Genomic DNA, 23041 nt, shown 5'->3' with positions numbered 1-23041 from the left:
TTCTAACTTACAGGATTACTTTTACTGGGAAAACACATCAGCACTTTATTTCACTTTCTCCATGATTCAGTGCAACACGGGGACTGTTGGAACGTTGTGGTTTTCCTGTTGCAGCTCTTCCCTGGTGCATGCAGACAGATCTTTCTAGGCATTTAAAGAGACAGCAGGTCATGAAATGGAAAAAGAAAAATAAAGAAAACATGTTGATTTGTTTAGTAGTCTACATTTGTGACAAAACTCTAAAACGGGACGAAATTCCAAAATGTAGAAGTGTGCCCTCATAGATGCTGCATCCCCTTTAATAAATAAACACAGACTGTCTCCAATCCCACCAAAGTAGGCCAGATTCCCCGCCAAAACACACACATGCACACACACACACACATCTCTCTGTCCTCACTTCCATGCTTTTGGCACCACGTTAGCAACCAGACAGACAACCGCATCCTTAACTGGTTCACTGTGATAAACACACATGCTCTCCATATCCCTTTGCTTCAAGCTTACCCTAATTCACCATGAGGCACATGCCAGCATACATAAATAGGTACACGCTCACACACACGACGGGATAAATCCACGTACAAATTGATCAAAGCTCCTGCTTTAATCCTCATGGAGCATAATGTGCCCCTCTATAAACTCTAATCACCGACTGAGGCCGAGTCGCGCTCTGAGGGCGTTCTTTGAGTGTGATGGAACCGAGCAGGAATATGAATACGTTTGTTTCTGAGTGGGAGGCTGCTGCCGTGGGTTTCTGCTCGCTTGTTGAGGGCGTGTTGTGTCGTCGTACCCGGTTTGCAGATGTTGTGGCGGTTACGTTGGATACTCTGGTTGGAAACAGAAGCTGCTGCTGCTGATCTGAGAGCAAACAGATGCAAATAAGCAAAGCAGGAGATAAGCTATCGCCTTTGCAAACTGAAGCATCTATGTATTGGAGAGGTAGCCTGTCTGTGACCTGCAGCTGACCTTTTGGAGCACTGGTGGGTTTTTTTTTTGTTTTAGTTTTTTTGCTTTGTTTTTAATCTACTTGTCTTCTCTCTTGAAATCCACATTAGCTCTGTATTTTATCAGGGCTGTAATTATTGGACTGGTACAGTCCAAAGTATGGATAGGAGTTAAGTGGAAGGAATTACTTTTATGTAAAAAGAAATAACAATTGTGTATTTATATTCATTTATATTTGCAGTTACATCTGCAGGTGTTTAGATCTGAATTTTTTACCTTTTCAAGTTGCTAAGCCTGTCACAATAAGCAATAAATCCATTAATGTCATGATAAGTTAAATGGAGCTGGATAATTTGTTGATTTTAAAAACATCTTTTTATTTTTCTCTTTCTCCTTCTACCAAAAACTGAACCACAAAAGTCTTCAGTCTGGTGTTTTGGTCTAAACCAGTCCCTTTTATTTTGAAGGAAAACTTTAACAGAGACTTCATAATTCATTGCATTTGTTGATTTTTTTTAAATTTTGTTTTGGATATTTAAAGTATTTTCCAGTGTTAAATGATAACACTCTGATCTTTGAGAGTGTGGACTTGTATTATTATGCCGTGACCATTATATAACTTGAAATGGTCTCAAAAACAGCGATGCTGTTGTTTATCGTTATAACCTCTGGGACAATTTATTGACCGTTTTGTTATGCAAAATCTGATTTTAATGTCTACAACAGGCTTTTAAAAGTATTTTAAAACTGTTTTTATTGTAATTTTTCATATTGATAGAAAAGGCTCACCTCATTCTACCTACATTTCTTTCCCCGTTTGAAATAGAGGAGTCATTTTGTTATAAAATCAGAAAATAGAAATAAATTTTAGTACGCTAGTGTTAGCTTTCATAATAAAAGTTTATGTTGTTCGCTTTCAGAAAATCGTTTGTTGTGGTTCTTGACGAGTTTTATTCTGTAGCAGCACGGCTAAAAGTGGCTTTGAACTGAAAAAACTGCTGACCCTTGGACTAGGCCATTCTAACCTCAAACTTCTTAGTTTTCCTCCCTCTAACAATTCCCTCTTTTCTTCTAGCAACACTTTCACAGCAACATTTACTCTGGTTTTTTCTTCTTCTCTGAGTGATGCTCTTCCTGCATTAAGGAAGCACATCTCCACGTATAAATCACTCTTCTTATCGTGTTCGACTTCCAGTTTCCTGTTGTTTTTTTTTTCTGCTCAGAGGAAATATGCTGAATTTTAAAGACGACATCCACAAGATTTACTGCAGAGCCACATTTATGTTTGCGACTCTGTGGCAGGACTCTGACATATGTGTGTGTGTGTTGTGTTTAATAGCAGTAGGGTGGCGGTTAGTTGGCATGCCATCCCCCGCAGCCATGCCAGCGACCACACACACACACACACACACACACACACACCTACACACACACACACACACACACACCACTGCAGTGAATTGCTGACAGCAGAGAGAGATGTGGGTCAGCGGTGGGGGTTTGTTGTTGCATTTGATGATGATTGTGTGTGTGAGTGTGTGTATCATCGGTATGCCTGGTGGGTTGCCAGTTTGAGGAAACTACCCCCCTCTAATCCTGTTAATGTCTCTGCCAACCGACTTCCTTTTCTCCCTCAGTGTTTCCTTTTTTTAATCTTTGTTTTTTTATTATCTGTTCATCATCACGTCTTTAGTTTGATCGAAGGTTTGTCTTCTTATTTTTCTTGGCGGAAATAAAACTTTCTCCAAATCGCTGCACCACAACCATCTATATCACATTCACACATTTTTGCCTGTTTTTAGTTTTTGAGCTTTTGAATGCCTTTCTTGTTTAATTAGATTATACCTGGTTAAGAACATTAACTTTTTTTAATCCCATTTCACATTATGTATCATTTCATGAGAGTACAGTGGACCCTCTGCGTAGTCCTGGATTCTTCTATTAACAGATTTTACATGGAAACTTAACTGATAATTAATTGCATAAAGTTACTGATCATTTCATAATGCATCTGCAAAATGGTGACTGCAGCACAGGGCATTCTGGGTAAATACAACCATAACAGACTCGATGGAGTAGCGCTAGTGGTACAAAGGGCTCATGGTGTTCTACCAGAGACGACCGAAATCCTGCAACCGCTAAAATCTGACACCACTCCATTTGTGTTTATATTTCATGAAGAATGAAGTCGACCTCAAGTCTTTTGGTGTTGCTTCCTTCGGTGGTTCTTGGTGCAGCGCCACCACAGGCCAGGAGGGGAACAGGTTCCTCACAGGATTTGGTTCATTGGACACAGTGCAGTGTGAAAGAGAACCACAGCAGCTGAAACTGAAACAAATGTTGCAAGTTTTGGTCTCTAATCAATCCGAGTCTACCAGACTATCAGACTTTTTGAAGTTGTGAGACTATATCTTGATATTTGGACCTACAGTAATTGTTCAGGATGCCATATTTACTGATGTGGAGCTTATTAGGATTGTCAACATTTCTAGTCCAAAGTATGGATTAGGAGTTAAGTGGAAGGAATTGTTTGGAGCTTTTTCCTTCTACGGGCCTCTAATCCTGCCGGCCCCATTCCTTGGAAGTTGGACCCTCCAAAGACGTCGCATCAAATTCAGCTGTGTTATAGCTGCAAATTGAAAAACTACTTGGATTTTCTCACTGCTGTGTTTTTGACCAGATTTATTTGCCAAAGTGATATTAACAACAAACTCTGGATTTGTAGGAACTGGTAGCATAAATATTATTTTAACATCATCACTTTTATTATTTCATTACATTTCTTGGGAAGTGTCAACACAGCATCAAAACTGAAAGTGTATTGACTCCAAGGAGGAAAGGCCAGGTTTCAATCTCTGGGAAGTAAAAAATATAAATATATATGGTAATATAGATGTCTTGTTCTCTGGATGTCCAGCTTTGATTTTTGGTGCAGTTTTTGATCTGCAGATCAGTTTTTATCTCTATTACTACACCCCCCCAACTGTCATCACCCTCAACTCTGCAAATCCACTGTACTGTTAATCTGTGACTGTCTGCTGGTCACTGGGTCAGACAGGCAGTAAAACCCCCACCCTTCCCTTCCATAGAGTATTATGCCCTTGTGCACACACACATGGACACACCGCAGCTTTTTGTTGATGTGTCAGAGCAAATGAAAAACACCTGAGATCCTTACAAGCACACATTTCAAATTCCATCAGATTACAGGGATTTTAGTCTATGGTACATAGCATACAGCAAAACAAGGAAGCATTTCTCTGAGCTAAAACAAAAAGATGAGAGTATGAAATCTTTAAATTAATTACAGATAAATGTAATAATATGAGGATTTTGGCTCCGTCTGACTGATTTTCCAAAAAACAGATCAGGACAAGATCAGATATTCCAGTTTCAGTCATTAGACTGTCTGTCTGTTCATCTATACTACATAAACTGGAGCCTCGTGATGTTATCAATTCATGCAATGGTGATATTATTGGTGAACGCTTTGATGACAGTATCACTGTTAGCTTTAGCATATTTCAGCTTCTATATTTGCTAATGATATAGAGACTGATTTTGATTGGTTTTTGTTATATATCACTCAGTCCTCGTTGAATGAGTTTGATGGAGGTTGAAGTAAAACATATTTGGAATATTACCAAGTCAAAAGTGAGAATAGGTTGATTTTGAATACAGCAGGGAATCAACTAATGATTATTTTACTGATTGATTAATCTGTAGATTATTTTGCTTATTAAAAAATGGAAGATTATTTTTAATTTACCCACATAGGCCATTTTTATACAATTTTAGAAATATATTAAAAGTTGTACATTTATTTTGCAGATTTATTTGGAATCTTTCAGCACAAATAAATAAATTCATTTTTTAAATAAACATGACACTTTTCTTCCGGGAAATGCAACAACGTAGGACTCTTTTAGTAAATCTAAACCAGGTGAAGGTAAAACTGCTGCTTGAGGAGTTTTGGCTGAAACATATTCACAGTAAAAAGGTGGTTTTATCCTAAAGCAAAATGTATGAATTTTTAGTTCAGCTTTGGCTTAATTACTGCTGTAAATATGTAGTTCTGCTTTTTTTGGGTCTGTATTTAGCGATTAATTGATTACTAAATTAATTGATGATTATTTCAATAATCATGATTAATTCAGTTATCATGATTAATTCAATAATTGTGATTAATCCAGTTAATCACGATGAATTGTTTCAACCATGGAATACATTTCTTGTTTGCTCTTTTGCAAAGCTGCGACCAGAATCATTTATTGCCCAACATAATCATTTCTGTTTTATCTAAGCAATCATTTCATTACGTAACCTTGTGGAGCCGCAGCATATTGTGTGTGAGTGAGTACTTGCACATTTGTTTTTTTCTGCACAGACTGATCTTCCTGTGTGTTCTCCTCTCGTCCCACTTTTCCTCCCAACCAGGCAGAATAGCGGGACACGTCACCCAGTGGAGAAGCATTCCTCTCCACTGCGTCTCATGTAAATGAAAGAACAACAAATGAAAATCGTTTCTGTTTTGTGGCGGACGGAGAGGGAAATATTTGCTCGTGTGTGTCCGTTAGTTGTTTTATACGCGGATCTTTGTTGGTGTCTGGGTGAAGCTGAAGTGGGTGGATGTTCACTTCACTCCAACCACCGTTACATAAGAGGCAGTTCTTGTTCTGGAGAACAAAACCCAGATATCCAGAGGAGACGGGATGTGGGGGGGGAACCTAAACACAGACTATTACTATACTTTAGGATTTGATGAGGATTTTTGTGGCTGTTGATGGAGTTTTATTACATGATGGTTTGATTTAATCTTCATCCAAACAGGAAGAAAAGGAAGACTACTTTAAAGGGTGTTTCATATTTTTGCCAGAAATTCTTCTTTACTTGATGCATAAACTTAGAACCATAATTGTTGTTTTTGTTTTTCTCAGCAAACTTTTGGTTGGGATTAGTGGTAAAACACTCAAGATCCAAGGTTTGGTTTGTTGATTTCTTTTTTTTTTTGTGGATATAGTTCACAAAACAAAATCTGATTGCTCTGACAACAACACTGTTCTGTGGAAATAGACACAACATTATCTACTTTCATCATTACTAGGACATTTAAAATGAAGCCAGAGGAAGAACCTTTGCTTTTCTTTGACAGCTTGACAAACTCCACTCTCGCTTACGTCTCACAGCAACCAGCACAGCCTACCTTGGGTGCAATTTGGAGGTGTGTGTCCTTCTCCCTGTTTCTGAGCTCTGCTTATTGGATTACAGACGGATGAAAACACAAATTGTAACAACACTAATGCTTCCTTGAACTTGGTTTATTTACTATTTTAGATGGTACATTTAGAAAAAAGAATAAAAAGCTTTACATTTTCTGGTGATTTCTGATAAATGGCTGCCATCCTTTTTATTTTTGCTTCAGTAAGCCATTCTGTAAGATTTTTGAAGGCAGAGAAAACACTGAAATTGCCTTTTGCTTATGACGATGTTTCAGTTACACTCAGATTAATCAGAAATCTGTGTTTTGCTCTCATAACCAGGCCTTATAAAGCCAATCCGAGGAGCTTTAACTTGACTTATATTTTTAGCAGTGCGGTTGCGGGGTTTTGGCAGATGGACGCGAGTTGAGAAATGGGTCGCGTAGAATTCCTGTGGGGGGGACCGAGCCATTCCAACATAACACACACACGCAGACATGCATAATAAACACACACTACATCTATTTTTAGAACTGGAAACAAACTAAATCCACCTTTTTCTCAGTCCGACAGCAAAATGAAAGACGCACACACTTGGCCACATACTTGTGCAGCCGCCGAAGCATGCACAATCACACTCTGCATCCATGCAGAAAGTCTCACACGGTTGTCACGGCAACTTCAGCCTGTGCCATCATGCTTACTTTGCTTAAGATTTTTTTTCTCTTTTTGGTTCTTTAGTTCTTTTCGGCTTGTTTAATCTTTTCTGCCATTGTTCTTCCTTCTTTCCTGTCATAGTTTTAAACAGGCAGCAGTTATAGATTGGTTTAAATTTTTTTTTTTTACGTTTATCCAATTTATTTATGGCAAATTATATTTAAGCTACATTAGAATGTAAGTAAAAAAAAGCTTTAATGTGGGATTTATTGGCGCAATATTTAACGTTTTGCTCAAATTTCTACTTGTTTGTTTTTGAGGGTGAATTCAATTGAACCTGGATTTGTACTTGAATGGGGTGCATAGTGGGTTGGTTTGGGGTGTGTGTGTGTGTGTGTGTGGGGCGCAGCGGTGGTCTGTTTAGGACTTTGCTGTCATCAGCACTGAAAGCTGACAGCAGCGGTTACTCAGTCGGTTTCCATCATCATCCTCATCAGCAGAAAGTCAGTCTGAGTCGGCAACTTATTTTTTTTTCTCCCCGTGGCTTCTTCAGCATCCTGGACCTACTGTGTGTGTCTGAGAGCTGTTTCCTGAAAAAAAAGAGAGAAAACCCTACTCCGCTAAACACGCATTTATATGTTTCACTGTGAGGGCCTGTTTAGCATTGAAATGCTTGTTGGTTGGTAGAAAGGCATGACGGCGTCCATCAGGGTTCCTGCTCCGTCTTAGAGTCGGGGAAGTTTGGAGTTTTGATTCTGGTTATTTAGGATTTGCTGCCTTTCCTCCCCATCCCAACGCCAACATGCATAACTTTATGAATTATAAAAAACAAGCAGCTCTGGTCAATCACAATGCTGTCTGATGGCACAAAGAATCCGTCGGTCCGTCTTATGCTTTTGTCCATTCATCCTTTTCCCCATCCGTCTGTCCATCAAGCCATCCATCTATCCTCCGATCCATCCATCCAACCGTTCATCTGACTTTCCCTCCATCTATCATCTCTCATGGATCCAAGTAATATTGTAGTTTCTATCTGCTTTGCTGTTTGTGTCCAGAACGTCCATCTCCCTCCCCTGAAAATGCCTGGTTTTCCTTATTAGCATCCAGATGCTAACAAGAAAGCTACCTTTCTAATCCCTTAGTCGTCATTTTTCTTTCCAGATTTCTCTCTCCTCATCCAGATGTTGGGTTCCATGAGTGCTCAATGTTTCTTTACTGGTATTGCTCATTGTTGAGTATTATTTTTGTTACGTGTGTGTGTGTGTGTGTGTGTGTGTGTGTGTGTGTGTGTGTGTGTGTGTGTGTGTGTGTGTGTGTGTGTGTGTGTGTGTGTGTGTGTGTGTGTGTGCGTGCGTGCGTGCGTGCGTGTGTGTGTGTGTGGTGTAAAAGCAGTCATTACTGTAATGCTGGGAGGAGCCCTTCCTGCCCAATCAGAGGATGCAGCTGCAGCTCACACTCTCACCGTGTACGATTAGCTTCAGTTCAAGGTCTCGTCTTTAGCCAGAGGTAGCCTGACTTTGCCGAATTGACAGAAAAAAAGGCCATGGCTGAATATCGAAGACATCAGTGTGTATGTGAAAGATGTGCATTAGTTGAACTTCTTGTCACAGGTCCTGGCAGTGATTTAATGATGCCTTTTCCTTATTGTCTGTTATTTGGATTTTCGGTTCTTACTTTGAAAAATCAACTGCATCACCCGCTAAAGTCAGAATTTTACCTGGAACGTCCAAAGTTACCGACATCAGCCTCAAAATCAGATGGTTTTAATGTCAAAATCAAGTTTTTGTGTTCGGCAAAACTAAGAAAGTATGACATATCGACATTAACATCGGTATCGCCTGATGTTAGCCAGTTTTTAGCGTATGGTATTGATATGGTATTGGGCCGGCATTAATAACTAATGTTCATTTTCATCTGTTTTGCTTCTCAGGAAGGGGAGTGCGGGGTGTTGGTCCTGTGGTTTTTGCATGTGACAGTCATAGTGATGCAGCACAGGACTGTGGAGAAGCAACGTCGATAGTGCAGTAAATTTTTTCACAGCGTCAAAAGAACAGAGAAATACTCGTACAAAAGTGACAAGTATCAATTATTGACCAAACCAGCAATATTAATATCAGATATCGATACCGGTACATGACAGATTTTTAATATCTTTGCATTGTGAGGTAAAACAGTCTACATCATGTCCTGAATATGTCAACCTATTCATACAGTGTCAACTGTAGGTGAGACAGGTGTTCAAATTGTGCAAATATGTTTAGAAATAGTCCTTGATTAAGTCATGACAGCCTAAAATCAAGTTGGTCAATTAATCAGATTTACCGTACATATTATATTTTGTTTCTAAATGGTCTCATTAACAATGTAATTGTCCTTAAAAAAAAACATTATTTTATATTATGAATTTAGCATTTTCCTTCCTGCTTTATAACCCTTTTTAGTTTATGACGTCTTCTGACTCATGCAGCCTTCCTTCCCTTTTGAAGGCTCAGCCCATAATCTCTGTGTGGTGTTGCTTGAAAAGTCAGAATGAATAATGATTGCAGAAAGTCAGGAGGAGGAGAGGTGAAATGTTCCCTGACTGGCATGAATTGACTCATCTTCAGTTCTAAACACCCTGTGCTACATGCAACCATTTTGTACCTGGAAAACACAGCAGGTCAGATACGTAACGTAATAACATCCAAAGACAGCAGCAGCAGCTCAATCGTACTGGAACGTTTTGGATTCTAGACAAGACAAAGTGTTTTGTGAGATTTGCTGCTCTCAGCAACACAACGACCTGAAACTTAAACACTGAGTCATCCACAGGTAACTAATACAGAGAGGAACTGGCAGTGCCAGATGGAGACTTTTAAGATCGTCTTTTTGTTAAGAGGACTGCAGTTCAGTTGTCAATTCTTCCAAACAAACAATCAAAACACAAAATTAAAATCATCCACTTCAACAGTTTTAACATTTTATAAACATAAAAAAACATTATGAAATACCTTAAAACACACAAACACAAAACTCAATTTCAGCTATGTCAAATATAGGTTAAAAACAAACAACAATCTTCATTTAAAGTATAAATTCATCCATTCCAGCAATTCAATATTATTTCATTATCTATCATAGGATTTTATTTTAAGTTTATTTTGAAGTTAAAAGGGAAAAAACATCAGGAACTTGAACCGTCTTCAGTCCAACTCTCCACCAAACAAGCCACGTCTGGGGCTGCTACTATTATTTGAATAATCAGTTATTTAATCGATTATTCTCACGATCAAAGTTGGCACATTGTACAGATTTTTCATTTAACCTCAAGGTTTTTGTGGTGCAACTTTAAAAATACATAAAAAATGCACATAGACAACAAAAAACAAAGATTTTATTGCGTGAAATGCAATAACAAAGTGTTTCTTGAATGAATATGAACTACGTGAAGTTAAGATTGCCAATTGAGTTTCGGAAAAAATAAATATATATATATGTATATATATATATATGTATATATAATGCAGAAAGAGAGTTTCAGTTTAATTACTGCTCTGAATATGTTTTTCAGCCTTAATTAGAATCTATTTACTCCAGTTATTCAATTACTCAATTAGCTGACAAATATTTGAATAATTGATTTAATAAATCAACTTTATTTGCATAGCACATTTCAGCACCAAGGCCATTCAAAGTGCTTTACATCATAAAAATACAAATTCATCGTGATTAATCCTATTAATAGGTTCAGCCCCAGCCACCTCAATTGTTTTGCAGCGAGAACAATGATTACGTTGCAGACCGTCGTATTAATAACGGTAACAGAGCAGCAGCGTTATAATTACTCGTCCCTCCAGTCTGTGCTCGTCCTGCCGCGGTCCTGTTAGATGACTGAGCTCTAATCAGTGGGCAGGAAGACATTCTTGCGTCTGAGCAGCTCTGCCTCCACATTCCAGTGTCCTTTGTACACCAAGCACCCACTAAGTGTGGTTTCACCGAGGTCACGAGGTGATCTGCAGGAAGACCGAGTTACAACTTCATCTCTCAACAAACCACAGATATGCTGCCGTTTCCTGTCAGCCTGCAGGCCGCAACATGCCTGGTTGAAATATCTTCTACAACTAACACAAGAACGTGGATCACTTGGATCATCTAACCTGGAGAGTAAAGGGAGGGAAACGCGTCTGCATTCTTGTCTGCTGTCCACTAATCTTTACATCAGTTACTGCAGATTTCTTGTTGAGCCACTCTGTTTTATTTAAGAGCAAGGAGAAAGATTTGTTCTCTTTTTTTGGAAGTCAGTGTCACAGTTTTCAGTTTTTTATGTGATCTTGACTAGTGAGAAAATGTTCCAAGAGATATATAATGAAACCTGTTGCGTTACGCCCCATATGTGCAGACACTAAGTGTGAAAACAGAGGCAAACAGCGGTGTTTGATGGAGTTTTCTCAATCATCTCTTTCTGCTTTTACTGAGTCTTTAAACTTTGTGTCAATTGATAATTGAACTCAAAGTTTATGTAAACCAAAGTGAAACTCAGATTTTCTCCACAGGTCTTAGAGCTTTTTCTCTAAATTACTTAATGCAATAATTTATGTATTAAATTTTAAAAATTCTTCCACTTAATCACAAAGGAAGAAAGTAAACAAAAAAACACCTACGGACTGTCTTTTAGATGATAAATGAACTGAACTCATGCAGCACTTATAGACATCAACCAGGAAGTTAAAGCTTGGGCACAGATTGGTCTTCCAAATGGACAATGACCCTAAGCACACAGCCAAAGTGTTTACAGAGTGTCTCAAGGACAAACCAAGTTAAAGTCCTGGTCTCAGTCCAGTACAGAATCTGTAGGCAGTTCGGAAAAGGCGTCATTTCCAACGCATGTTCTACACGGTACATGCTGCTCCCTTTTCCAGCTTCGTCTCCTTCAGCTTCAAGTGGTCTTAAGTGTTCACCTTGGCAGCAAAGCGCTGACGTCTCATTACCACGATAAGGTTCTTTCCTGTTTCACAGACGAGGGGAGGGTACTGTTAATAACACAGGAAGTCCCACGCCTTACCTCATACGGGGAGGCCCTGTTTGTGTTTACATCATCAGTCTACTTTCACAAAAAATATATATATAAGTTTATCTGTCCTTTGTTTTCATAATTTCGGCGAACAGTGTCTGGATAAACCTACAGTCTCATGAAGGCACTCGCAAACCCACTGGACTTACCGAGCTGGCGTCATTTTACTCTGGAAAACTTTGTTAATCAGTTCAAAGTCTGTGGAGCGCCTCCATCGTTCTCAGGCCCTGTGGCAGCAAAACTTCCAACACTGCGCCTGGGAATTGGTTGGAGAGTTTTGTGCTGATGTGCTTTGTTTGGAAGTCGCCTAACGTGTTGGTGCCATTATGGCCAAACATCTCTACTTTGGTCTCATTGTGAGTAGAGAGTCATTTGCTGCTGCCAAGAGCCACATGGAGACCCCTATGCTTGATTATAATAAAACCAGATCTTCATTTTATGTGTCTTTAGTCGTAAATTTCATTCAAGGAGGCTTTTAAAAAGTCTTAAGCTGAACTGGCTGAAACCTGAAGATACCTGCAAAATGTTAGGTGTGCATTTCTTTACAGAATTCAGTCAATATTTGTTGGTATATATATTTTCTTTTCTTTGGCACACAACCTGAATATCTAATGAAACCGCAGAGCAACGAAGGATTCGAGGCTGGCTTTAGATCATGTCAAGGAGGGAGATGTAGCTTCAACAATCGCTGTTTCTAAGCTGCTGGCATGAAAACCAGATTGCTTGGTTGGGGATTTACATTTTTCAGCTCCGTGGGAACCGGAGGACCTGGGCTCTGTGTCTCCAGGAAGGTGTTCATTCGGGTTTTTTTTATATATCTCTGCTGCCATCTCACGCTGCAAGTTTAAACAGGAGAACCGGAGGGAATGCCTCAGCCGTTTGGCTACAGCCAGTTGCAGCAGTGAAGAGGGGCCTGATGGGTAACTGACCTGAGGCCGGCCGGCCGACCTCCTCACGCCGCGTGCAGCAAAGCTTTTCCGACAGAAGTGTGTCTGGGAGATGGAAGGTCCTCAATTCGCCTGCTCTCCAGGTCACTGCAGTGTTTGCAGACACACACTCCGACGCCGATAGCTGCACGCCGGTGTGTGTTTTACAGCAACTTGAATGAAAACAGATCTGACACGCTCTTTGTTCCTCATTCATCTCGTTTTAAATAGCACTTCCTGTCACTGCACCAGCGGCCTCGCTGTTATTGCCGTAGTGTTAATTTCATAAAAGAGCTCCACAAGCCAGCCTGCGCAGTCAGATGACCTGCACAGAGTTTTCTTGATATATTTAATTTTTTCCTCCTACATGACAACGTCCCGGGGCAATTGTGGCTCCCCGCCCCGCTGCACCCCCCTGCTGGTCAGGGGAGCACCCTGCAGCACCGATGCCCTTTCTCTTTTCCTCCTGACTCTGAAACGCCAGAACGAATAACAATCATGCCTGGAAAAAAAAAAAAATTAACGCCCGGCTCAGTCTTTGTCTCAAAGGTCACGCACGATTGCACTCAAACACTCAAACACTCTCTCTTAAACCCTCAACACAAACTTAAATCCCACCGCATCCACGACGGCTGCCTCCAGAGGAAATGAACTCTCGTCCCTCTCTTTCTCTCTCTCTCTCTCTCTCTCTCGCTCTCTCAGTCTGGGAAGAAGAAAACAAAATGGGTTTGTGGAGAGGCTGAGTGCTGAACCTCGGCAGAACAATGCCGACTGACATTTCTCTGCCTTATTTGGCGCCCGCTGATAAGTAAAGTCGATACCGCTGCTGCCGAGCTGCACAGGACGTGATGTCACTGGTCCTGGCCTTGAGCAGCCGGCTCCGGCACTTTTTTTTTTTTTTTTTGACAAATACTGACTTCCACAAACATCACAGATTTGCTCTCGCTGGGGCACGACGGAAAACTCTGAACTGCTGAATTGGATCCGATTCTTACTTGAATTCATGAACAATATTCATAAAGATCTTAGAGCAGCTTTCTTGCTTTTCTTCTGGTAGCAGCCGTTAATTATTTAGATTGGGAACAGGCAAAAAGTCCACTGAGAGAGCTGCTGGAACTAAAAGTTAGCTAATCTCTTAAAAGCCTCTTCAGACTTTAGTACGAAACGTGTAACTCCAAGTTAATTGCAGAAAATTTGCCTATTTGATTATTTTTCATAGAATGTTGAAGAAAAACGCAGAAATACCTAAACGCGACTCTACTGACACACTATTGGCTGAGTTTTACAATCAAACAGCAGCATTCTTTTTTCCTTGGCACTGACTGTCTGTAGACGTTAGCTTCTGTGGTAGAGCTAAGACTGTCTCCACTGTGTGTATTAAATCATATGAATGTATTATTTGGTGTTTGAAGTATTAAAATAGGCAGTCATAAGCCTTGTTAGAGAGGCCTCTGGTTCCTAACTCTTGCAAATACTTTGCTCTTTCTTTTAGTTTTTAATCCCACATTCTCCTTTTCTTCAAACTTCCTAATCTTTTTCTTTTATTTCTCTTTCACTCACCCTCCTGCTTATATTTATTATTGTTGTAAAATCAGCATGACATACCTGGAAACGTCTGTAATTGTCTCCATAACATTTCGTGTAGGAACCCTTTTTCTACCATGTTGGACTCGGTCTGTCCCACCACATACTGTGTTTACATCACTGTAAAAAAATGTTTTTTTTTAGAGCCCAGATTTCAGATGATTGAATAGCCCCGGTTTATTTTTGCCTCTCATTAAAGCGGTCATAAAATAACTTTATTAGAGGCTGATAGGAGCTGCCTTCCCTGTGGGCGACTGTGTCATGCTGCAGAACGGCGGCGACGCGACAAGCTAATGAGGGGCAAGTTTAGAAAGAAGCAATCGATTCTGCGAACATATGGCTGACCTAGATGTCAGAGCAAAGTCCTTCAAAGCACTTCAAACATCCACACCCTGTAATTACCAACAGCAAATAGCTGGTTGTTGTTAAAGTGAGGAGGGGTTCACTTCCACAGCTGTAGGCTCATACAGTAGCTGTCTGTCACTAAAGATGCTGTTCTGCTCCCGGGTTGTCATCACAGACTAGCTTACATGCTGTGTGAAGTGTTCAAACTGCTCTGACAGAGAACTTGGTGCGCTTTAGCTGAGGAACATGCAGAGAGACAACTGTGCTGCAAACAAATCTCAGCTGCAGTTTCCTGAAAAACCAACATCTTCTGTGTGAACTCTCTGTTTTTAGAAGAATCCATTCAGATCCACCTTTTAAAGTCCTGAAAAAAAACAACAATAAATTGCTGCGTTATAAAGTGACGTCACACGCACAAGATCTCGTCCCCCAGCTCCCTACGAGGCGATGATGACTGCTGTTGGTTCTAGCGCTCAAATGGTCAACATAACCTTCTAAATCTTAATGTCTGGATAATTTATAAAAGAAAAAGGGACGCAGCGCTTTGCTACTAATTGTCAACACTATGGCAACTAGATAACAAGGTCCAAGGGTATCTCATTCAAGAAGTTGGTAAAAAGTTTTAATAGAAAAAAATAGCAAGGAAGAGGGAGGTAGGTCAGTTATGCTAGCTTGACTTTGATCACCTTAATATTTAAATGTGCTGTAGAAATTCAATGTTTTGGCTCAGTTGAAAAAAAAAGGGCAATCAACACAGCAGCTCTCTAACAGATCATCAACAGAGCAGATGTTTAAATGAGCTAATCAGCCACCGCTGTGTTAGATTAGCTAATGGCAGCGGTAGCTAATCTACCACAGCGCTCATTTATTAATTATCGCAGGATAGACATCAAGCCTGAAAACGTGATACTCTGACAAACTGAATGTTCTGTTCTTCGTTTGGGAAATGTTTACGTGTTTATGGTGTCGAATCCTGACACATTAGAGGCATTGTTGTCGGTTGCTATGGCAACGGGTCTGCGCGTAGGGTATAAGAAAGAATAAGAGTGTTTTTTGGAGTTATTCTTAAATGGTTTTCCTGCTTGATTTCCCTTTTCTTTGTTTCACTGCACTAAATTAATAATGCCTGCATCTCCAGATTTCATTTTGTTAAAGGAATTGTTCTACCGCGACAGCGCCACTATAATGGAAAATAAAACAACAGCCTTTTTACCCTCCAGCGTTGTGTACATCTGTGAAGTTTCCAGATGTAAACAATAACATCCAATCTTTCTATAGTAACAACATTTCTAGATATCCAAATAAAATCCATCCGTTCTTGCTTTTGTTTTTTCCCCTTTATTTAAATGTCTCTGGTTTTTTTTGCAGACCTCTCAAAGAACCGGCTGAGCGACGTCCCCTCAGAGGTCTGCCACCTGGTCGCCTTGGAGACACTAAACTTGTATCACAACTGCATCAGGACCATCCCAGACAGCATCATCACCCTGCAGTCGCTCACATCGCTGAACCTCAGGTACGCACATCCCTGTTTAAGCAGAGGCTACGCCGTTACCTAGTTACACCGGGCTCTTGGCTCGCCTCTCTACACAGAGTTAGCCTGTCAGCCACGGTGAGAAAAACACTCTGAAATACCATCATCTTCCCAAGAAAACTCCTGAAGCTTAGTGCAAGTTTACGCAGGGGAAAGCTTGGTTTATTGGAGGAGCAACAAAGAGATGACAACTACTCAGAAACGTAAAGAGGCTAGCTAGCACGTCTGCTAACTCTTAAACATTTAACTGAATCAGTATTCTTTGGTCTTTTCTTTCTTCAAGTGTTTTGGTGTAGAGTTCAACTCGTCATCATTTTTAAAGGGGAGTTTTTCTTTTATGTTTCAAATGACATTTTTGGTTGTCCTCATAATGCTTGAGCTCTTTAAAAACACATTTTAACACCTTTCAAAGCCAAAGTTCTGCTGAACCACAGCAGTCTGTTCCATTTGTGGTTCAGAATAACAGGAAATGTTGACCTCTGGCTATTGCTTTGCTAAATCGTTTTCATTCGCGTCGTAATGATGCACTTTTGGGGTTAATAAATATGGTTAAAATGGTGTTCAGAGAAATTGAAACAGAAAAAGTGGAATTTTGGGTATAAAAACAAAGAGGGCTTTGTGGGGCCCTGGCAGAGATTAAAACTGTGCATGTCCGAAACGCTGACAGGAAGGCTGTGTTTGACTCATTACGCTTGAGTACAAGCAGACAGACAAAAATAAAACCTACTTTGCTTTTTTTTTCCTTTCTAGAAATCTGTATTTTTAGCGTCTTTGGCTAGCAGTGCATTACACCAGATTAATTCAACTCAGTCTGACGTCACACACTTTGATAGGAGAACATTCTGAAACTAGAAAGATGAGCATTAAAAACGTTAAAGTGAGTGTGCAGCTGTGGACGGCTGGTTTCCGAAGGGCTATTTTTTGTTTTGTTCCTTTAAAGTTGACTCATTTGAGGTTTCACAGTGTGTGGTGAAGGTGTGTGTGTGTGTGTCAGTGTGTGCATCTCTGTGTGTATTATTGTGTGTGGTTTTGTTTTATTTTTTGACTCGTAGAAACGGTTCCACACGGCTCTTTTACTACTAGGTGCATATGTTTCTGGAGGATTGTTAAAGTGTTTCACATGTGGAAACTATAGAAGAAGACGTGAAACATTTCCTCTGCTTGACTAACAGTGTAAGAACTTAAGTAATGGGGTGTACTTGAACCTGCTGTTATCTACGACTAAAACTCTTATTTTGAAGGGTGAAAGGAAGTAGTTCCCTAATTTGTTCTGCTGGTTGAAGAAGTCTTTAATTCAATGGATTTTGTGGCTGAATACTGGGTGCTGGGTAGAAAACTGCTAGAGCTGAGAAATAGTTGAAGGAGCAGGAACTGGTTGTTAAAATAAAGTTTCTCATTTTAAGAAGATTTTCAAGTTGTTCAGAGTTTACCCAAGATGACCTGCTAAGGTAGGGGTTTCTAGGGCAGTCAACCAGGGGCTCACTGTGTTTTTGGGTTACAAACACTAAAAGGTCCAAATATTTAAAGGTGCACGAGCATCGTAATTTGGAAATACTAGTATTTGAAGCCAGTGGGCAGGTGAGGGTTGGTACCCCCTCACATCCAGTTCAATGAGTCAATTATTAACCTAGCTAAGTGTCTCTTGTGCTTTTAAAAGACCCTATTTAAGATAAATTACACCTAGCCTGGTGGGCTAAAATGAAAAAGGTCGTCAGATTTTACTTCTTCACTGAGCTGCCATGGAAAACAGCAAAATACTTGAAGACAAGGACTTGCTATATGTTAGCAATGCTAATGTTTGCGTCTGATTTGGGATTTCCTGCAAACAATAAACTACACAGTTTATAATGAACATCCTAAGCTAGCTACACACATTTAACCCACTGATTAAACATAGCCTGTCATTTGGGAAAAACGTTGCTCTACATGTGAAAATAAAACAAAAAAAAAAGATTCTTAGTTGCCCCCAAAACTTTGTCTGGTGAGCTGCATCTGTCCTCACTTCCCCAATAACTTAGCTGTTATTTTTATAGTTTATCTACAAACTATGTAAATATCCTTCATGATTTTTTATACAAGCCACATATGAATGATTGTTGCTAGTCTTCCTCTGTGTCAGTAATATGTGTGTGTGTGTGTGTGTGTGTGTGTGTGTGTGTGTGTGTGTGTGTGTGTGTGTGTGTGTGTGTGTATGTGTTTGGGTTGCAGTCGGAACCAGCTGGGCTCTCTGCCGTCGTGCCTCTGCGGTTTACCTCTGAGGGTCCTCAACGCCAGCAACAACAAACTGGTGAGCCTGCCGGAGTCCATCGGGCAGCTGCACGGCCTCATGGAGCTGGTGAGACTCTCTCAGCCGCATACCGACTTCACTTCAGTCCTGAGATTGTTTGAGACTGGAGATGCACTGATTAGACATTTCCTGGTCGATACTGAGTTCAGCTCGTTTCTGAGTTCTGACGTATTCAGATGTTGATCAGTTCCGACTGGACACATCGACACGTAAAAGAAAAACCTGTCTACTGGTTGACATCTATGGAAAAAAAAAGATTGAAATTCTTTGTTTTGATGCAGATTTCATTCAAATGAATGAGGTGGAGTACATGCTAATTTGACATAATAAATCCAGAGTCACATTTACTCAGTAACTTTTTGGAATAGTGTAGATTTAGCAGTATTTTTACTGTGCTGTACTTTTTACTTTCACTAGAGTGATTTTATTATCACTCTAGCCACTGTGAGTAACCTCACTAAGCCTAAGTAAGCAAATGATTAACCAATTGATCGTAATCACAATGTTTTTGGTTTTAAAAAATGAAATAAATGTTTAAAATATTTTAAAATTTTTGGATAGTTAAAATATCTTCCAGTGCCAAAGCGGTGTGTCCTTTACAACATTAAAGGTATTGAAAGTGCGACCTTGCATTACTTGTACTATACAATACAATAGTATTGTTTATCACACACACACACACACACCTGCAGTTTCTGTTAGTCTCATGAGTTTTATATTGAAAGAAACTGACTCGGAAAATGTGCCTGACGTTTTTATTTATTTATTTTTCCTAATTATGGTTTTTGCTACTTATATTCAATTTGGTCTTTAAAATACCAACATTTCCACATAACTTTATAGTTTGGCAAGTCTGATGTGATTTTTAAATATTAAGTGGTATTTTTTTTTTTAATCAGTTTCTCAGTACCTGAATCACGTTTTTACCAAAGACTTTTTTTTATTACTCTTACTTGAGTATTTACTTGGATGTTTTAATTCTCTTTAGTCAGATCAATATGAAAATAAAACTTGTGTTAAACGGTTCATGATATTATCCGGTATTCTTAAGCATTCTACTTCAAAAAAATAAAATAATAACAAACATTTGTCAAATCTTTGAGGATGCTGTAAATTTAATGCTGTTTTATGTGCCGCAGGACATCAGCTGTAACGAGATCACGGCCCTCCCCCGACACATCGGCAGACTCAAAGCGCTGCGGGAGCTTAACGTGCGGCGAAACCTGCTCTGCGTCCTGCCGGAAGGTGAGTCTGTTCCCTCTCTGTGCGAGGTTACGCTTTCCGCCCCGGTTGCTCTGTCTTTCTCTCTGTGTGTGTTTAAACTGCGGCTGTAACGTCGGAGGCGACGGGCTCCTTTTAGACCACAGAGTCCTCCGTATGCTCTGCCACACCCGTCTTGGCTTCCTAAAATATACCGAACCCCCAGCGTGACCGCAGGTCACCCTCTGGTTTTCAAAGGTCCCAATCTGCTTGGTGGCACCGAGAGAACCACACCTCTCCAGAAATCATCCGCAGAGACTCGGATTAGACGTTTTACAAAGCAGTCTGGTTGTCGAGTCTTTGACTTTCACCTAAAATGTCCCGAATTTCAGCAAACTAAAGCAGCAGACCCTCAGGCAGGAGAAAACCAAAACATCTCTATTGTTTCTAATAAACTGTGTAGAAGAAGTATCCACCAGTGATTACAAATGTCATTTTGAAGTCTCAGGCAGAACTCACCCTATTTGGTCAAGAGAATTAGAAACATGGTTGAATTAAAGTAAATATCCTTCATAGTGTCATGTTTAGTGGAAAAGAAGAGCGTTGGTATCTGAGTAGAAGGAAGAAGTTGAGCTGATTCTGAGGGTTTGTGGATGAGAATCTGTTATCGAATCAGACTTGTAAGCATTTAAACGGACAATATTATGTAAAATCAACGTTTGCATCATGCCAACGTTTACTTCATAGCATATTTAATTGTAGCAAACAGAAAACCGAAAGACGTCTCAGAAGCGAAGGTCTCATTAGAGTTTACTAGGCACAGGAACATGAGGACGTCTTGTTCCCCGTCTGTGTTGTGGTTCCTTTACAGACAGTCGATCAGAATGATGAACGACTCCGGCCTGTTAGCTGGATCTTTCGCTCTGCTCTACCTCTCCTCCCTCCTCTCTTCTGTTTGGATTTACCGCTCCGGTTTCCAAACCGGGCATATATGCAGCCCTCCCCCCGCGCCGCTGCCATCCTTGTCCATCGCAGACCCAGACGGGGAAGTTGTTCTGGGTTTAATATCCTGCCGAGATGTGAGACCACCAGGGCTGTCCAGAACCTGGCCAAGCTCTGGGCGGCGAAAGCATAACGTTTGGGAGTGAGGCTCCCAATGTGAGGATTAAACTGCAGCAGCGGTGGAAAAATCCTCCTCCTCCTCCTCATGGCTGGAATCTTCATCATGACACTGAGATTGTTTTGATTAGTGGCGCTGATGCTGATGGTAGCCATTACCGTTCTCTGAACCGCTTTAAACATCCTGACTGACCTCACGGCCACATGGTTGTTTACGTTGTGTGAATTTAATCATTTGTGGAATATTTCTACATCTTTACTGCAACGATCATTTCATTAGCTGCTTGGCTGACATTAGGACCACCAGCATGAGCTTGGAATAAAGAAAACCTGTCAGCTGGAGTCTGGAGTACAAATCACAGTTTACCCCAGTGGATTATAAGCCTGGCGGGCCGCCAGGCTTTAATAGCTCCCTACTAAGCTAAATATTGTTGGTTTATTTTAAATAGGGTTTTATTTTATGCCCTATAGTGTACAAAAAAAACAGGGTCTGTCTTTTTACACACCCTCGTCTTTACCAGACTATGCTAGTAACTGTAAAGACAGATTAAGCTAGGTTTATAGGGGGTACGCACCCATTGTGCTGCCTCAGCTTGTTGCTTAATATTTCCAGATTATGATGGCTGTTCAAGCACTTTTGAATTTTTGTAACATTTAACATTTTCTAACACAAAACGCAGTGGGCCGCTGGTTTGCTTTAATAGACCCCCATACCGTCGGGTTTAGCAGGTTTCCTGGCAGAAACTTCACAAATGTTTCCTGCGACTGGTTTCTGTCCTCAAATGGTAAAATCAGACTGAGGTTGTTGTCTAAATTTAATAAACACGGCCAGACATCATTTTTATAATTTCAGATTAACAAAGAGAAAGTGCTAATGTCCTCCAACACGCTCTGGGGTGTGGAGTTTGATTATAGCATTGAGGTCCAAATGGGAACCGTTATTGAAATCAGTGGTGCAGTGAGATCTCATTGGACTCTAACAAGCTGCAGATAAGCAACAAATCAGTCAATCGCATGAGAAATGAAAATCACTTCCATTTGGACAACAGTTGTTAAAGAGACGCTCGGCTTTAATATCGATGGAAAGCCGCTGCAAACATTTGACTAAGCAGCTGGTTTGCACCACCTGCTACTTTTGCCTGTTTTCTGGTATTTCATAATCAATTTTAATTACTGTTGCTGTTGTTGATTTGCCTGTTCATTTTGGATATTTAAAATGAAATATTTTTTCAATTTTACATGTTCGTTAGAATTTTATGTTTTTTTTTTATCTTTCAGTGGGTATTCTAGCATTAATAAGGTATTATTATTATTATTATTATTATTATTATTATTATTATTACTATTGAAAATGGTTTCACAATTATATCGTTTGTCGCAATAATTTCTGGGGAAGTTCTGCAAAACATGTTATTGTGACAGACTCTTATTCTGAAGGAAGAAACATTGACAAATAAAATGAAGGCTGTTGATCCGGCTGCCAGCTTTCAGTTTCAAAATCACTTGCAGTGTTTGTTTTGTTTTAAATGACTCACTGCATGAACAAACTTAGCTGCATTTCCACTGACAGTACAATTACACAAATCAGAAATACAAAAATACACTCACTTAACAAAAACACGGCAGATCTACAGGATAGATGACGTTTCCTGCTGTAAACTTCTCGTGTGTTGATCCGTCCAGGTTATAAATAGTTCTCATGACATCATTGACTTTGCTAATTCCACTTTTTTTCTCTCTCTCTCTCTCTAAACTCCAACATGAGTCGAGCACAATTTGTAGGTTTGAGGGATTTAACGAGCGATGGCGTTCAGACGAGCAGCAGCAGCAGTGGGACGCTCTGCTGCAGTGATTACAAGCCTCTTTGGAAGCGAACAGCAGCTTTATTGTTCTCTCTGGAGGGAAACATGTTGGTGATTTGAGCTAAAATTCAGCGGAACACTTTTAGCTCTCAGTAAATGTGTTGTTTTATTGGTCTGGTAAACGTTTTTATGCCGGAGCCGCCTCCAGGAAGTTTTATAGGTGCAACTGATGTTTCTGATTTGCACCCGTCCACCAGGGTTAATGCGCTCAGATTAAAACAAATGATTCCGCCGTCGCTTTAGGAGCCAAGCGTGGTCGCACGTTTCCTCCGACCAAACCGTCGTTTGCTTAACTTTTAGGGGAGCGTGCTCGCTGCTCGGGAGAGAAAAATGA

At 40.1% G+C, this 23041-nt stretch overlaps 1 protein-coding gene across 4 annotated transcripts in view; it reads left to right on the top strand.

Moving 5' to 3' along the window:
* lrch1 (leucine-rich repeats and calponin homology (CH) domain containing 1) overlaps positions 1 to 23041 on the top strand; it is a 67764-nt gene that overhangs the window by 12458 nt on the left and 32265 nt on the right. For all 4 annotated transcript variants that reach the window (XM_088011909.1, XM_088011906.1, XM_015007661.2 and 1 more), the window contains exons 2-4: positions 16077 to 16221; positions 18448 to 18574; positions 19666 to 19771. In XM_088011909.1, coding sequence (XP_087868035.1) covers positions 16077 to 16221; positions 18448 to 18574; positions 19666 to 19771 — 378 coding nt within the window. The remainder of the gene's footprint in view (positions 1 to 16076; positions 16222 to 18447; positions 18575 to 19665; positions 19772 to 23041) is intronic.

This window comes from Poecilia mexicana, unplaced genomic scaffold (genome assembly GCF_051168715.1).
Source record: "Poecilia mexicana isolate PSO_F unplaced genomic scaffold, ASM5116871v1 scaffold_2, whole genome shotgun sequence".
Lineage (NCBI taxonomy): Eukaryota > Metazoa > Chordata > Actinopteri > Cyprinodontiformes > Poeciliidae > Poecilia > Poecilia mexicana.
The sequence above is the reverse complement of the archived record's forward strand: the minus strand, read 5'-3'. Positions and strand labels throughout refer to the sequence as shown.